General features: G+C 36.0%; 7 protein-coding genes across 7 annotated transcripts; 5 read left to right on the top strand and 2 right to left on the bottom strand.

The window, feature by feature from the left end:
- Positions 1-573: 573 nt before the first annotated feature.
- Positions 574-1,702, bottom strand: B0P05DRAFT_486015 (uncharacterized protein). Its single transcript, XM_051575260.1, has 2 exons — positions 1,467-1,702; positions 574-1,423 (listed from the first exon to the last, which is right to left on the bottom strand). The coding sequence occupies exons 1-2, from the start codon at positions 1,629-1,631 to the stop codon at positions 704-706; spliced, it is 885 nt and encodes a 294-aa protein (XP_051437888.1). The 5' UTR covers positions 1,632-1,702; the 3' UTR covers positions 574-703.
- Positions 1,703-1,890: 188 nt separating this feature from the next.
- Positions 1,891-3,911, top strand: B0P05DRAFT_529945 (kinase-like domain-containing protein). The gene is made up of 4 exons (XM_051576809.1): positions 1,891-2,111; positions 2,163-2,273; positions 2,319-2,464; positions 2,522-3,911. Exons 1-4 carry the CDS (start codon positions 1,943-1,945, stop codon positions 3,677-3,679), a joined length of 1,584 nt encoding a protein of 527 aa, XP_051437887.1. The 5' UTR covers positions 1,891-1,942; the 3' UTR covers positions 3,680-3,911.
- A 606-nt stretch (positions 3,912-4,517) lies between these two features.
- Positions 4,518-6,156, top strand: B0P05DRAFT_594567 (major facilitator superfamily domain-containing protein). The gene is made up of 2 exons (XM_051583081.1): positions 4,518-4,816; positions 4,866-6,156. The coding sequence occupies exons 1-2, from the start codon at positions 4,542-4,544 to the stop codon at positions 6,043-6,045; spliced, it is 1,455 nt and encodes a 484-aa protein (XP_051437886.1). The 5' UTR covers positions 4,518-4,541; the 3' UTR covers positions 6,046-6,156.
- Positions 6,157-6,284: 128 nt separating this feature from the next.
- Positions 6,285-7,543, top strand: B0P05DRAFT_529943 (MEMO1 protein). Its single transcript, XM_051576808.1, has 7 exons — positions 6,285-6,339; positions 6,401-6,485; positions 6,532-6,600; positions 6,650-6,762; positions 6,808-6,919; positions 6,967-7,107; positions 7,163-7,543. The coding sequence occupies exons 1-7, from the start codon at positions 6,294-6,296 to the stop codon at positions 7,521-7,523; spliced, it is 927 nt and encodes a 308-aa protein (XP_051437885.1). The 5' UTR covers positions 6,285-6,293; the 3' UTR covers positions 7,524-7,543.
- A 48-nt stretch (positions 7,544-7,591) lies between these two features.
- B0P05DRAFT_529936 (WD40-repeat-containing domain protein) lies at positions 7,592-9,042 on the top strand. Its single transcript, XM_051576807.1, has 6 exons — positions 7,592-7,831; positions 7,881-7,982; positions 8,030-8,299; positions 8,348-8,425; positions 8,474-8,592; positions 8,634-9,042. Exons 1-6 carry the CDS (start codon positions 7,697-7,699, stop codon positions 8,899-8,901), a joined length of 972 nt encoding a protein of 323 aa, XP_051437884.1. The 5' UTR covers positions 7,592-7,696; the 3' UTR covers positions 8,902-9,042.
- Positions 9,043-10,133: 1,091 nt separating this feature from the next.
- B0P05DRAFT_529925 (uncharacterized protein) lies at positions 10,134-11,053 on the top strand. The gene is made up of 3 exons (XM_051576806.1): positions 10,134-10,257; positions 10,303-10,413; positions 10,461-11,053. The coding sequence occupies exons 2-3, from the start codon at positions 10,318-10,320 to the stop codon at positions 10,794-10,796; spliced, it is 432 nt and encodes a 143-aa protein (XP_051437883.1). The 5' UTR covers positions 10,134-10,257; positions 10,303-10,317; the 3' UTR covers positions 10,797-11,053.
- Positions 11,035-13,372, bottom strand: B0P05DRAFT_529920 (uncharacterized protein). Its single transcript, XM_051576805.1, has 3 exons — positions 12,706-13,372; positions 12,529-12,654; positions 11,035-12,462 (listed from the first exon to the last, which is right to left on the bottom strand). The coding sequence occupies exons 1-3, from the start codon at positions 13,160-13,162 to the stop codon at positions 11,390-11,392; spliced, it is 1,656 nt and encodes a 551-aa protein (XP_051437882.1). The 5' UTR covers positions 13,163-13,372; the 3' UTR covers positions 11,035-11,389.
- Positions 13,373-14,726: the final 1,354 nt, after the last annotated feature.

The following is a 14,726-nucleotide window of genomic DNA, read 5'->3' as shown; positions in this document are numbered from 1 at the left end:
GTGTACGCCATACCTTATTCGTTTATTTTCCTGACACAAGAAAAAAAATCAGATAAATGTTAGTGCAAAAAAAAAATTTCATTTAAGAAAGACAGCTATTACGTTTTGCTTAACATTTGACATATATGCTTTGTACATATAAGAAGAAAGAAGAAAAAAATAAGACATTGTTAAATAACGTTTCGACTGTACGAAGCGATTGTTGCTACAAACATAGACACGGGTGTAAAAGTGTTTGGTACTCAGTTGCATAACAGTGTGACGAAAACAACCTGATGATTCTTGCATATTTTAAATACGCGACAAATTCTAATGTTTTTAATGTCACTTCAATCAAAAACATAAAAGAAACCTTGCCTGCGTTATTTACAAATAAAAGAAATGTCGGCTAATCTATTATTCAGAAAGTTAAAAAAAAAGAAACTGATTTTCATTCTTTTTAAAACAACGACAAACACAAGAAAACAAAGAATGAGTACAATGATCTCGGTTCCATCTGAGTAAAAACAATGACTGTTCCTGGAAAAAAGAAAATCGTTTTTTCATAAAATAATTCCCCGGTGTCTTTGTTTTATAAGAAACAAATGCTTCATTTTTTATTTGACCAAAATATACTTTTTTTATAGTTAGAAAAAATAGGAGAAAAACAAGGATAGAAAAAAAGAAAGTGCATTAAATAAAAGAGATATGAGTATTTTATAAATTACAGTTGCTCTCCAGAGGCAACTATTTCTGCAGCAACTGTTTTTATTCTTGTTACAAGATGTCTTACGTCTTGATGACACTGCAAGGCAGCATCCACTGTAGTCGTTGTCGTCGTCGTTGTACAATCTTTAGAGGGTAATAATGCAGATCTTTCAATCTCCGTTTTTAATGCCTGCAGTTGCACCCTGACTTGATGAACAAACCCTTCTGTATTCAATTTGAATTGTTCCTTGGTGTTGGCTAAATGTTCCATCGTCTGTCGACGCTTCAAGAGCTTGATTTCTATAAGTTCCATGGTGCATTCGCTCTTTTCTTTGATATAATTAATTTGTTCAATCAAAAGTCCATAATCCTTTTTCAAAAGTGCAGCTTCGCGGTCGCAACGAGCTCTCAATTGTTTTACTGAATCTCTCAACAAAAACTGCTGATACTCAAGGTGCCTTTTTTCTTTTAAAGCGCTATCTCGATCATGTTGTATTACTTGTTCCCTTTTTCTTAGATCCTCCAGCTGAGCTCGCGATGTCATGGCTTGATTCTTGAGTTGCTTTACTTTATTTTCAAGTGCCAAAGAAGAACCCTTGGTGCGTTCTAGTATTTTTTGCTTTGATTCAAGTATCTGCATGGTTTCTTGAATGTGATTACGAATGGCCTTATTATTATTTGTATAGTTTGATGCCTCTTTTTCATATTGGAGTTTTACTTGACGAGCGCTTTCGATCTAAAGATCTATTTAGATCAATGGCAGCATTTTATATTTTTACCTGTATTTGAGTAGCAGCCAATTCTCTTTGAACAGATTCATATTTACTTGTCAATTGATCCACCATTTTCAAGGAAGGACTCAATGGTTGAGGTTGAGATATAGTCATTGGAGGACTCATTAACAAACTAGAGCTATGAGCAAAAGACTCTTGTACATAAAGCATATTGAATGAAAATAAAATAAAAAATAAAAAGCAAGCAAAAAAGATAGGAGGAAAAAAAAGAGAGCTACAATTATGCAGTTTTTTAAAGTATGGAGTCAATAAAGGGACAACACGTGTGTTCTAGGGCTTTGTTTACAATAGGAGAGAACAAGCTATTGTCGGAAACATTTCCATGTATCAAGCAAGTCTATGCCAGCGTCATGCTGTGACTTTATTATTATTTATGATTTTTTCTGTGTGTCTTTTTTTCAGTTTCAATGTCAAGTCCTTTTCATATCAGACAGTCAAATACTAGACAGCACCCACCAGATATGGATCGTACGAACCACCATAATACTAATAATAATATTGGTGTTGAATATGCTTCTTTTGACAGTACCCGTACTGATCTTAGTATGAACAGTAGAGATGTCATTATTGGCGATCAGTGGGTAGTGCTGGGAAGAATTGGAGAAGGTTCTTTTGGTGAAGTGTTTGAAGGTACACTTATGGATATTATGCCATAAATACCAACTTTTTTATTATTATTAGCTGAGGACATTGACACGACAAGGAAATATGCTATTAAGAGAGAGCCACTTAAAATGCGCCACCCTCAACTCAAACATGAAAGTATCATATACGATGTATTAGCTGGAGGACGTGAGTTTATAGACTATTTGGCTATACATTAATTTGTGGTAATAGCTGGTATTCCTCAATGTCATTGGCATGGTCAACATGAAGGCTTTGATTGTATTGTGATTGATTTACTAGGTCCCAATTTAAATCAGCTTCGAGAAGTTGTACACAAGTTTCCAATCGATGTAGTAATTGATTTTGGCTGTCAAATGGTAATTTGAGAGAGAGAGAGAATAACGAGGTGCACTAAGAAAAACAAAAAAAAATAGGTCTCTATATTAGAACATATTCATAAAAGAGGTCTTGTCTATCGAGACATTAAACCTGACAATTTTTTATTTTCATACCATTGTCACTTACCTGAAGCAGATATGATTGAAATACCTGATGATCATGGCATGCCTCATATTAAATATGTCAACCTCAGCTGTGAAGAAGTATTTAAACGATGGAATGAACCACATCCCAAGCTATATATTGTTGATTTTGGTCTGACTACTTGGTGGAAAGATCCTCATACAGATAAACCATATCCCGAAGTCAAGAAAAACATCAAAAACAAGACAGGCACTGCAAGATATGCTTCACTGAATGTCCATCGCGGCAAATCGCATGCACGCCGAGACGACATCGAAGGCATGGGTTACCTACTCTTAGATTTAATATTTGGTACGTTGCCCTGGACTGGTATTCAGGCTCGCAATTCGCGTGCTGGTTGGGACCGAATGCGTCAGATCAAACAAGATACGTTTATGAGCGACTTGTGTGCTGGTCTGCCTCAAGGTTTTTTGGAATTCATTGAATATGCACGTCGAATCAAGTTTGCAGAAACACCAGATTATGATTTACTACGCCAATTTTTGCAAGGCTCTCTTCCTGGAGGCAAATATGCCTCTATTGTCAAGTCACCTTTTGGTGGTCACACAGAAAGAAAGTGGGTTCAAGATATTGAAAAGGAAGACCCAACAGAACAGACACGCAATGATGCTGCTAGACCCAATACCATTAAACCTAGTACACACCGTCATTATTATGAACCACCACGTCAAAAAGAAGAAGCAAATGTGTTTTCTATGGAGGATGTTGCCCATCATTTACCAGATATAAAAAAGACTCCACGACGAACAAGTCGAGATATTGGACGAACAAACAATGATAGTTTTTCATCATTCCAAAAGCTGGTAGCAAAGACAAGAAGAAGACAAAAACGAGTAGGCTGGAACTCACATAAACATGATGAAGCGCCTTGGGCTCCTGTGATAGACTGGACAAATACTGCTCCTGAAAAGCCAAGTGCACAAGCTGCAGAAGCTTCTTGGGGCGCAGATAATCCGAATGCAGCATGGGGACAACATGCTGAAAACCGGGAAGCCAAAAAAGAAGAGGAGGGATCTTGGGCTGCTAATGTGAGCAAGCCGTGGGAGTAATTGCTCTTGAGTTTGTCTTACCTAATTTGATTATCAAAAAGTACCCTTGAGCACCCTACAAAGTTCCTCACTCATTCGCTCTCTCTCTCATTTACTTTTTAACATGTACCTCTTTATTTCCTTTCCTCATTTCTTTTTCTGTTTAAACGACTTTCTTGTCACATTAAAGATGAGCATATTGTACTAAACAGGGACTGTCAAAAAAAAAAGTGAGAGTATATTTGTTATAAACTCTCTTTTTAAGTATAGCTAAACGCGGTAAAGTGCGGGGTAAGCATTAGTGAGAAAGGATTTTCTCTCATTGGATATTTATCATGTTTGTATTACTGTTACATCCAGACTTCGGGTTTGACAAACGGAAAAAACAACTCACAGTCTTTACCGCTAACAAAGCAAGATAAAAATATAACGTATTTTATAAAATAGGGACAAAAGGGTTAAATCAATAATGAGTTAAATAATCAGCATTCAAAGTAGAACTAAAGCATTTTTTTTTTACTTTGATAAACCCAAATTGATTTGAACGAAGAATTGTTGGGAGAAATAACTTCTTATCACTTCATCTTTTGTTGTTGTTGTTGTTGTTGTTGTTGTTGTTGTATTGTTTCCCATTCAAAAATATGCTTCAAATGACTTTGAAAAAAATTAGATGGTTCCCACATAGATTGAATTACATAATGATTGCAGGGGATAGCAGAAGATCCTGACAGATGTTTACCGGGTGAACTTTGAATAGACCCGCTTTATGGGAAAATGTTGATTGGCAGGAATGATGCGGGGAACTGTAGGGAAACGGGTTTGATCAGGCTGTATAAATTAAGCTTACTTTTTCATTTTTCGTTTTATTATTATTATTCAAACGATGCAAAAAGAAAAGACAGACTTGGATGCTCCTCAATATGAAGATGGCGAGGTCAATAGCATTCATGAATTACAAATAAAACCCGAAGTCGAAAAGAAGCTTGTTCGTACGCTTGATTATCGCCTTATGATATGGGCTTTCTTTGGCTATTTTGCCAATGGTTTAGATCGAAACAATATGCCAAATGCTCAAACAACAGGTCTTAGTGAAGACTTGAATTTGGTGAGCAATCAATACAATTGGGCTTTGACCATGTTCTTCATTGGTTATATCGTGTAGGTGTACAATTGATTTATCTCAAATCATGCTGACATTAGTCTATAGCTTACAAATTCCTGCCAATTACATCATTACTAAGGTACGCCCTAGTATCATGTTGCCTTTGATTGTGTTCACCTGGGGTGCTGTTGTTTGCTTTATGTCTCTTGTCAAAAACTACCAAGGTCTTTATGGTTTGCGTCTTTGTCTTGGTCTCTGTGAAGCTGGTTTCTATCCTGGTATTGTCTTCTTAATCGGTTCTTGGTATACCAAAGAAGAACTCGGTACTCGTACCTGTGTCTTTGTTGCTGGTTCTCAAATCTCAGGTGCCTTCAGTGGTCTTATTTCAGGTGCTATTGCTCAAGGACTTGATGGTATAAATGGCATGCGTGGCTGGAAATGGTTATTTATCATTGAAGGTCTGATTGCTGTCGTGATTGGCATTGTTGGTTTCTTTGTGATTCCTGATTTCCCTCACAACACTCGTTTTATTCAAGGTGAAATGCGTGAAGTGGCTATGATCCGTCTTGAACGTCAAGGTCGTAGTAGCAGTGTCTCCGGTTTGAATATGACCACGTTCCGCAACTTGTTTACCACTCCTTTCATTTACTTGTTCCTCTGTATGTTTATCTGTATGCAGATGGGTATGGGTATCTTGCAAAACTTTGTTATCATTCTCAAAGACATTGGTTACTCTTCCTCTATGGCCAATTATTTGATGGTTCCTATCTGGGTCTGGGTTGGCGTTGTTGTGATTGCTCAAGGTTATCTTTCTGACAAGTACAGTCACCGTGCTTATCACATCTTGGGTGGTTCCTTGTTTACTTTGGTCTGGTACATTGTTCTTGTTGCTGTCAATGGCGGTAACTTGCCCACACCTCTCTTGTTTGTCTGTGCTTACATGGTTGTCCCTATCTATGGTGTCTCTCCTATCATGATGACCTGGGTCAATGAAACTTATGCTGTTGACAGAGAATCCCGTGCTCTAGCTATTGCTATTATCAACTCACTTGGTAACTTGGTTCCTAACTTTGTGAATGTCAAAGTCTGGAGTATTGTAGATGCTCCCGCTTTCCGCTTGGGTAAAATCGTGACCATGTGTCTTACTGCTCTTATTGTTGTTCTTTGCTTGACTGCCTTCTTTTTGCAACGCAACAAAATTTTGGTTCCCAAAGCTCCTCAACGTGTCATTGATGAAGAGATGGATAACAAAAAGACTCATATTGTTCAAGAAGATGAGTTTTAATCCGTGTACTATATAGCTTTTTTTTCTATGAATCTTTTGAAAGGATTCTTATTGTGTATTTTTAGTTTTTTGTATATCTATTTTAATAAATCTCCCCTCTTCTTATTTACATTGCTCAAAGTCTTTTGAATATACCATATTCTGAGCGAATCATTGAAGTCACTGAATGAAACCCCGTCTCGAATACACATAATGACGCTACAATGCATATTTCTATTTTCTTTTTTTTTTTTCTTTTTACCTATAAAATGAAACGAGATGCATCACACGCTGGCAGTTGGTACACTGCAGATAGTAAGCCATGCAAAAAAAAAAAAAAAAAAATCAATATGTCGAAATTCATATCCATATGTAGAAGATAACCTCAACCATGAACTGGATTTATATTTTGAGAAAGCCAATACAAGTCCTCTACAAGGCGTAAGGGCCATTATCGGACCGTGAGTAGCAAATACGTGTCATTCTTGCTTATTGAGCTCTATAAAGACACGCAGGATTTCGATACAGTGGTCCAACTGCTGCTTATGCTTACAAATTAGTCGATACAACACATATGCAAGTATAACCCATAGATGCATTCATAGATAAACAATGATCTATATAGAAAACGCGTATTTTTATTAGGCCCTTCACACCATGCTTATATCGATGGTTGTTGTCTGTCTAAATGCGATATTTACAAAACACCTTTAGGGAATCTTAAACTGGATAAGCAAGGTAAACATCCTAAAGACACCTATAGTCTTCTAATATTACATCTAGTGATTCAAGATCTTTATGAAACTGATCATTTTGATTATATGAGAAAGAATGTGGATGAAGATGAACATAGCATTGAAATGCATTTACCATTTACGTTCAAGATATTTCAGGAGTAAGCACCATATATCATCCTAACGTGTTATTTACTTTGCATGATAGTAAGATTGAGGATATCAAGATTGTTCCTATTCTTGTTGGAGCCACTTCAGAGAAACAAGAAAAGCTCTATGGTGATTTACTTGCCAAGTATCTTGAATCACCCGAGAATTTGTTTATTATCTCGTCTGACTTCTGTCATTGGTAAAGAATCATTTATACACACACTGCTTGACTGATACTTTTTTAAACAAAAAAGGGGTTCTCGTTTTGATTATACTTACTATACAAAAAAGAAAGAAGACAAGCCTGTCTTTCTTCATTCTCGTAACCAAGATGCAGTTTCTCGACCTATTCATGAGTCCATCAGAGAATTGGACTATCAAGGCATTCAAACATTGGAAGACCTGAGTTTTTCTAAATTTCAAGCCTATTTGAAACAAACACAAAATACAATCTGTGGTCGACATCCTATTGGTGTCTTAATGGCTGCTCTTGAGATACTCAAGGACTCTTCAAAACAAACTATTCAATGTGTTCATTATGATCAAAGTAGTCAGTGTAAAGATGTACGTGACAGTAGTGTGAGCTATGCTAGTATTTATGTTCAAATTCAATAAATAAAATAATTTTTCTTTAACTTGTGGTCATGATGTCAGACGAGCAATTAAGTGCACAGTTGCAACAACAGCAACAACAGCAACAACAGCAGCAACAACAGCAGCAACAACAGCAACAAGCAAAGCACAAGTCAAAACAAGATCAACAACAGCAAGAGCAATATTATGCACAAATGCAGCAATACCAACAATCACTTCAGAATGATAGTCATTCTGTTCTTTTAGTTACAGCAGGTTATGATAACACAGTACGCTTCTGGGAAGCACTTAGTGGAATTTGTTCCAAGACTATTAAACATCCTGATTCAGTAAGACGTCTAAACACATGATGGAGGAATCATAACTTTTTGTTCATAGCAAGTCAATCGTCTCTGCATTTCACCCGACAAAACAATTTTAGCAGCAGCAGGGAATCATTCTGTTCGCCTGTATGATATTGCAAGCAATAGTGATAGTCCAGTAAGTTGTCTATCTTGCTATCAAAAACAAGTACTTAAAAGAACAAGTTTATTGTGTTTGGAGAACACACAGGCAATGTGATTGCTACAGGATTTCATGGTGAAGGTCGTTGGATGTTTACTGCCAGTGAAGATGGTCATTTAAAGATATGGGATACACGCTCAGGACGTAATCCTGTCTTGACACGTAATTTTGATAATGGAGCACCTATTACAGATGCTGTGATGCATGCTAATCAAGGAGAGCTTATTACGTGTGATCAAAATGGAGCTGTCAAGATTTGGGATTTGACAGCACATTCCTGTACTCATGAATTAGTAAGTCTTTAGCTTACAAGTTTTATGATTGACAAGAATTAACAATAGGTGCCTGAAGAAGGTGTGCCTATGCGGTCCGTCACAGTCGCATCTGATGGCTCCATGCTAATTGCTGTCAACAACAAGGTAAGAATAAAACTAAACATACAATAAGCTAACAGACATCAATAAAAGGGCAATTGTTATGTTTGGAAACTATCCAATGGATCAGATTCAAATGAAGTTGAGCCTATCCATCAATTTCAAGCACACAATAACTATATTTTACGAGTCATGTTGAGTCCTGATACAAAGTAAGTTACTTGAGAAGCAACCATTGATTAAACAAGGCTAGGTTGTTGGCTACTTGTTCTGCAGATAATACAGCCAAAATATGGAGTACTGAAAAAAATTTTGAACTATTATTGACCTTACAGGGACATCAGAGATGGGTATGGGATTGTGCATTCTCTGCTGATTCTGCCTATCTTGTCACTGCTTCTTCAGACCATGTAGCCAGACTATGGGAATTACAGAATGGTGAAACAATTCGTCAATACAATGGACATCATAAGGCAGCAGTGTGTGTTGCATTAAATGATTTGTCTGTTGGGTATGCTTGAGAAAAGATAATGGCTCTTGTTCCTTGATACACTTGTAATAAAATAGGATCCAACTTGGGTAATAAATGCTATACTGTCATCAATATATATATACACATACACACACACACACACACACACACACACACACACACACACACATATATATATATATATATATATATATATGTAGATACTTTACTTCAAATACAACAATCATCTTGTCTTGATCTTTCACAAGGATGGCAATGTAGGATTTGACTTGCCAAAAGCTAATCCCTTCATTGATGATAATATCTTCTATCTTGAGTCTATTGATAAAGCGAGAAACTGTAGATCCACCCCAATAGACTGTCTTGATTTGAATGCCTACATCACGAATAGATAGAATGCTTTCTTTACAATGCATAAGTTCAAATAAAAAAGACGATTTTGCATTACCTTGCCTAACAGATTTCTTTTTGATAAATAGCCATAAAACTATAATGACTATACTGCAAATATACCGTGTTGACTATATCTATCAGTAAAGAAGACTCATGTGTATTGCTATTTACTTTAAGTAAACCAATTGCTATTAACCATACGCTAAAGTCAACTAGTGTCAATGACCTAGTATTGGAATGCACTATAAACTCAAGTGCTTGTTCGTCTGGTAATATGTGGCTTGTCAATGAGATTGTCATTTCAAGAACAAAAGGGAAAGAGAGAGAGAGAGAGGGAAAAGCAATGAAAGTCCTCATACAGTTCACGTGATTGGCTTGATGTGTTCAAGAGCAGTGCTTTTTTTCTCTCTTTTTTTTTTTCTTTTTTCGAGACGCACAATATGGCAAGAGGATTAAAAGACTTGGATAGATCGCTTGACGAAACAATAAAACTTAAAAAGACGCGTAGCCTTAAGCGAGAACCTACTACAAAACATGTTCGAAACAGCCCTATTCGTCAGACAAAAACTGGATCATCAGCTATTAATAAACGAATTGGTAATACGAAAATCAACACACGTCTTGGTCAGACTATACCCCGCGTATAGCCAAGCCAGAAGTAAGTAGCAGTACGCTTGAATAGTATTAAAGATGACAACAGAGAAACGGCGATTTGATCATCAAAAGCAAAGCGCCTCTCAAGACACATGACAGACCCGATGCTTCGAAGATTATTATTACGAAATCAACAAGTGTTCGTACATCGAGTTCTTCAGGGGGCTCTTTTATGATTAAAAGAAACATGCCTATACAGAAGCAGCCTTCTCGACAACAACAACAACAACAACAACAACAACAACAACAACAACAACAACAACAACCACAACCACAACAACAACAGCAACAGCAACAGCAAAGACAACCCCAACCACAACAAAGACAACAATTACAAGTAAATAAATTTTACAGGCAACTTGTTTATTCATGTATTTTATAGGAAGTAGCAGAACCAATGCAAACAAATCGATTATCAGCACCTGTTCAACATCAAAAAAACATTGTTCTTATTTGTAATCTAGATCCTAGAGCAACAGCAGAAGATGTTGGTGTAAGTGCCTGCATTGCAGAAATAGCTTGTATTGAACAAAAGAATAGGAAGCATGTAGTGTGTTTGGCCCTATATTAAGTTGTGACATGTTACTAGATCCTATGGGGAGACCCTTATGTGAAGCGGAAATAGAGTTTCTATATCCTGATTCTGCAGAACGATGCGTCTCTAAATTAGATAATAATTATGCTGATGGTCGTATTTTGCGTGCTAAATTACAAAGTACGCCTACATTACCTGTGGTTCCTCGTTACTCTTCTAGAACTGTAGTTGCTTCTACTCGAGTCAGTTCAAATGGGTTCGGCAATTCCATGCCAGCTCCATTACCTCCACCACACGTCTTTCACCAACATAATCGGATTGAATATCCTAGACGATACTAAAATAAAAAAAAAAGAAAGAAAAGAATCCTTTATTGTTTTCTATCCTTTGAGAAAAGCTGTCAATCTTTTAAAAGAACAAATAGATCTGACTCTTAAACAAATACTCTGTATTACACAAGCAAGACGATTCTAACAGAATACATGGGCTAAAATACATAATCAAAGAATTTTATGCTTGTTTCAATAGGCTTCATATTATTTGCCCTAATAGAATCGTTGCTTAAAGCAAGAGTCTAGTTTTTTTTTTTTTTTTTTTTTTTTTTTTTTTTTTTGCATGATTCTTTTTGCGTTATTTTCTACCAATTGAAAACCCCCAACTCCCACAACATTAGTCTTAAACTAGTGTAGAAAACGTCTATTGATTTTATTTACAAATGAAAAATGGCTGTGTGAAAAAATAAAATTAAAAAGAAAGCATGTTATGTGTGTGTGTGAGTAAAATATATATATATATATAAAAACGTAAATCTCTGCATGATGTCATATAAAGTGGGGGGGGGTAAAATGCGTAAAGAAAAGAAAATGTATACATAGAGCAAAAGATCAAAAAAAAGAAAGAAAGAAGCCGTAGATACCAAGGTTATCTACAGAACTTATGGAGTTGTTTTAACAGTCAATGGTCCAGATGTCATTAAATCTTGGTAAGAAGGATATTGTAAACGAGGAGGAGAAGGAGAATGGCTATGTCTTTCCATCATAGGAGATGAAGTCATTTGCTGTGATGACTGAATATAAGTGGATGAAAATGCGGGAGAACTAGTCGTGGTAGGTGGATACATGGAAATACTATGATTCTCTTGAGAATAAGGAGGTGAGTATATGTTGGTTTGTGGATAGAATTCGCTCATGACTGGACTCGTTTTGTATTGCGTATTGACACTCTTCACTTGACTACGGCGATGCTGATGGTTAGCATAAGAAGAAGCAGTGTATTTGGTGATGATCTTCTTGAGGGCATAAGGAAGTGTTTTCCAAGGGAACACCTTGACATCTTTTTCAATGTTTCTTGGCTTGGGATTAGGGAAACCCATGATAAGCTTGAAGAATTCAGCAGAATCAGCTTTACATTTGCTGACAGTCAAAGGACGGAATCCTTCCAAGTTACGACGAACACGGTTCTTTTCTTCTACACTGAAACGAATGTCCATCAAGCTTTCCAATAAATGAATACAGTCTACAGAAGTAATAAAGCAATCATTGCGTTCGGCCCAGTAGATACAGGAAACAACGATTTGACAACTGTTGTTGGTGGTACGTTCACTTTGAGGAAGAGAGTCAAAAGTACAGCGGATTTCATTGCCGTTTTGCTCACGCCAAAATTGGACCAGGCGACGACGATTTTCCCATTCCACAGGTGACCAGCTCTTGGCCATGGCTTCCAAGTCACCAATAATCTTCAAATTAACTCTACTGATAAGACCGGGATAGGGCTGGTAGTTAGCCACAGAAGTAGCAGGAATATGAACAGTAGACTTGGCGTAACCATAATGGGAGCTATGGTGTTGGTTTTGCATTAATCCAAGAGAACCTTGACTTTCAGGTTGATTAAAGTTGTTCAACATGTTATAATCAGCACCATTGAAGAATTGAACAGAATTCGTGTTATAATTGATAGATGAATCGCTATTTGTACGATCTTGACTATTGGGCCGATATGTACTGAATTCTAAAAAAGAAAAAAAAAAAAGATAAATATTAAGTTCTGTTTTTTCACAAAAAAAAAAGAACATACTGTTGATGCCATAGCTTTCTCTGCTGTATGGATAACTATTACATTGACCACCATAATTGTTGTTGATAGGTTGCTGATAAAATTGACCGTAGTTTGAGTTAGAGGAAGAAGTACTAAGGAAGTCGTCTGGATAAAGAAATGATATATATTACTTTTTTCTCAAGTAAATGTTTTTACCTGTCTTGTTTTGATAGTTAGGATCGGTGTATCCGTTGCGCTTTTCTGGATAATCTAATGAAGTGTGAAGAGAGGCAGAAGAAGAGTTGGGTGTGCGAGTCATATCAACATCTTCATAAAAAAAATCAGCTATAGGCCAAGTAGCCGAGGCAGCGTCGCCCTCAAATATGCAGATAGAAACAGGCACATGAGCACTTGTCGAGCGAGTGTGTTGAAAGGGTGGAACTGTGGCGATAAGAGAAGTGATGCCTTGAGCTTGCATCTGTTTGGTGCTAACAACCAGGCTATTAAAAGCTAGTTTGACAGGAGCGACTTGGTGAGGTAAAGACTCTACAACAATTGTGACGACAGTGCCCTCTGAGCCCCTGGCAGGAGATATCTCTAAAAGGTGTGGAACTTCATTGTTCTTTTGTTGCTGCTGTTGTTGTTGAGTATATGCTGGCCATCTTTGTTGCATTTCAATGCCTGAAGCAAGGCGAACAGACGGCACTAATGAATATGATTAATGTCAAGGCTGAAGTACAATTTAATCTTACAGTTAGACAGATGAGAAGAATTCATTTAGATCAAACAAAGAAGAAGTAGAAGAAAAAAGAAAGTAGGGTCCACAAGAAATAATAAAATTGGTCTTTATATACATACGAAAATGTATATATTTAGACAGTCGGGATCTTCCTGTAGGAAATCTTATAATTATGCCGCTTCTCTAGTTGATTATTGTGCAAGTTTCAAAATATTAGCCACATGATTCTGAGTTCATACATATCGGTTCTTTAACTTGTTTCCATGAAGCATGGTTATACATAATTGGCGAGTTTTTTTGTGCGCTTTCTTACTCAGCAAAACATTGACGATTAGCCAGAGTACGACAAAGAAGCTTTTTTAGACATGAAACTAATTAATCTAATCCAGACATCAAAGCGCATTGTGATGATATGTGTTGCAGACTCATTTCAAGAGTCTTGTTTAAGCCAATTATATTGACATTTTCTAAAGTTGAGCCCCGGATACATTGATTTATAGAGTCAATAGAAAGGAATCATAGAAAATGTTAATTGAATGGCCGCATTTCGATTAGGTTTTAACATACGTATTTACTCTTGCCATTTATTCATCATGGCAAGCATAATGCACGCTTGTTCTTCCTTTTTCTCTCTCTCTCCCTCTTTGAGCAATCTGCATTTTCTTTGTTTTATTGGTTCCAAATATGTAAACAATACAGGCCTTTTTTGTTTTACTTTATCTAATTGACTTTTAAATAAGACATGCTTTAGACTAAAATAAGCAAATGGAAATCAGAGCATTTACTTTATTATGGTCAGACTAGAATGTCATGCAGAAAACAAGTAATCCTTGAATGTCATTGTAAGATAAAAATAGTATCTTTTTTTTCTTGTACCCTCTTTTTTTTTTTTTTTTTTTTTTTTGAAAACAAGCCAGTAGGACAATCAAACAAGACAGCAATGAAGTCTATCAACTTTATTATATTAAACTCACTAAAGCACAGACGTCTTTATGTAATCATAAAATCGCCTTTTATGAATAAATAAAAAAAAATATAATCATTGTAGAAATTTGTTTTGTTAATTAATCATGTCTCTTTTCTCTTTTTTAAATAAAGAGAAAAAAAATGCAACACTTCTTTGTTCTTTTTTTTTTTGTTGTTGCATAAAAATATAAGCTCCACGAGTTTTTTTGTGTGTATGTGTGTCTTTATGGTAGGACAAAACTTATCTTTTTGCATTCTGATACCGTCTTCTGTCACTTATTCCAGTGAAAATTTTTTGAAAAGAAAAAATCAATATAAAAATCTATCATACACATTTATCAAAGAGATTATTATTTTCTTTAAGGTTTGTTTTTACCCTGGGCTTGTGGTGTGTTACATAAGAAATTAAAACATAGCTCAATGTTTAAGGTTTTATAGAATATGAAAGGTTTAAAATAACTGAAATGAAACATTCAGAAATAAAATAAAATAACAAAAAAAAAAAAAAACAAATGCTATATGTGTATGCTTA

Source organism: Gilbertella persicaria (genome assembly GCF_025201335.1).
Source record: "Gilbertella persicaria strain CBS 190.32 chromosome Unknown B0P05scaffold_7, whole genome shotgun sequence".
In the NCBI taxonomy this organism is placed as follows: Eukaryota; Fungi; Mucoromycota; class Mucoromycetes; order Mucorales; family Choanephoraceae; genus Gilbertella; species Gilbertella persicaria.
The sequence above is the reverse complement of the archived record's forward strand: the minus strand, read 5'-3'. Positions and strand labels throughout refer to the sequence as shown.

Bases quoted from the DNA above. Each gene is read 5' to 3' on its own strand.
- B0P05DRAFT_486015 (XM_051575260.1), bottom strand. From the start codon at position 1,631: ATGCTTTATGTACAAGAGTCTTTTGCTCATAGCTCTAGTTTGTTAATG. The intron at 1,424-1,466 runs GTAAAAATATAA...ATAGATCTTTAG, and splicing joins TGGCTGCTACTCAAATACAG to ATCGAAAGCGCTCGTCAAGT.
- B0P05DRAFT_529945 (XM_051576809.1), top strand. From the start codon at position 1,943: ATGGATCGTACGAACCACCATAATACTAATAATAATATTGGTGTTGAA. The intron at 2,274-2,318 runs GTGAGTTTATAG...TTGTGGTAATAG, and splicing joins CGATGTATTAGCTGGAGGAC to CTGGTATTCCTCAATGTCAT. The intron at 2,465-2,521 runs GTAATTTGAGAG...AAAAAAAAATAG, and splicing joins TTGATTTTGGCTGTCAAATG to GTCTCTATATTAGAACATAT.
- B0P05DRAFT_594567 (XM_051583081.1), top strand. From the start codon at position 4,542: ATGCAAAAAGAAAAGACAGACTTGGATGCTCCTCAATATGAAGATGGC. The intron at 4,817-4,865 runs GTAGGTGTACAA...ATTAGTCTATAG, and splicing joins TTCTTCATTGGTTATATCGT to CTTACAAATTCCTGCCAATT.
- B0P05DRAFT_529943 (XM_051576808.1), top strand. From the start codon at position 6,294: ATGAAACGAGATGCATCACACGCTGGCAGTTGGTACACTGCAGATA. The intron at 6,601-6,649 runs GCAAGTATAACC...TGATCTATATAG, and splicing joins TTAGTCGATACAACACATAT to AAAACGCGTATTTTTATTAG. The intron at 6,763-6,807 runs GTAAACATCCTA...TATTACATCTAG, and splicing joins TCTTAAACTGGATAAGCAAG to TGATTCAAGATCTTTATGAA.
- B0P05DRAFT_529936 (XM_051576807.1), top strand. From the start codon at position 7,697: ATGCAGCAATACCAACAATCACTTCAGAATGATAGTCATTCTGTTCTT. The intron at 7,832-7,880 runs GTAAGACGTCTA...TTTTGTTCATAG, and splicing joins CTATTAAACATCCTGATTCA to CAAGTCAATCGTCTCTGCAT. The intron at 8,593-8,633 runs GTAAGTTACTTG...AAACAAGGCTAG, and splicing joins ATGTTGAGTCCTGATACAAA to GTTGTTGGCTACTTGTTCTG.
- B0P05DRAFT_529925 (XM_051576806.1), top strand. From the start codon at position 10,318: ATGCAAACAAATCGATTATCAGCACCTGTTCAACATCAAAAAAACATT. The intron at 10,414-10,460 runs GTAAGTGCCTGC...ACAAAAGAATAG, and splicing joins CAACAGCAGAAGATGTTGGT to GAAGCATGTAGTGTGTTTGG.
- B0P05DRAFT_529920 (XM_051576805.1), bottom strand. From the start codon at position 13,162: ATGCAACAAAGATGGCCAGCATATACTCAACAACAACAGCAGCAACAA. The intron at 12,655-12,705 runs GTAAAAACATTT...TTCTTTATCCAG, and splicing joins TAACTATCAAAACAAGACAG to ACGACTTCCTTAGTACTTCT. The intron at 12,463-12,528 runs GTATGTTCTTTT...TTTCTTTTTTAG, and splicing joins AGAAAGCTATGGCATCAACA to AATTCAGTACATATCGGCCC.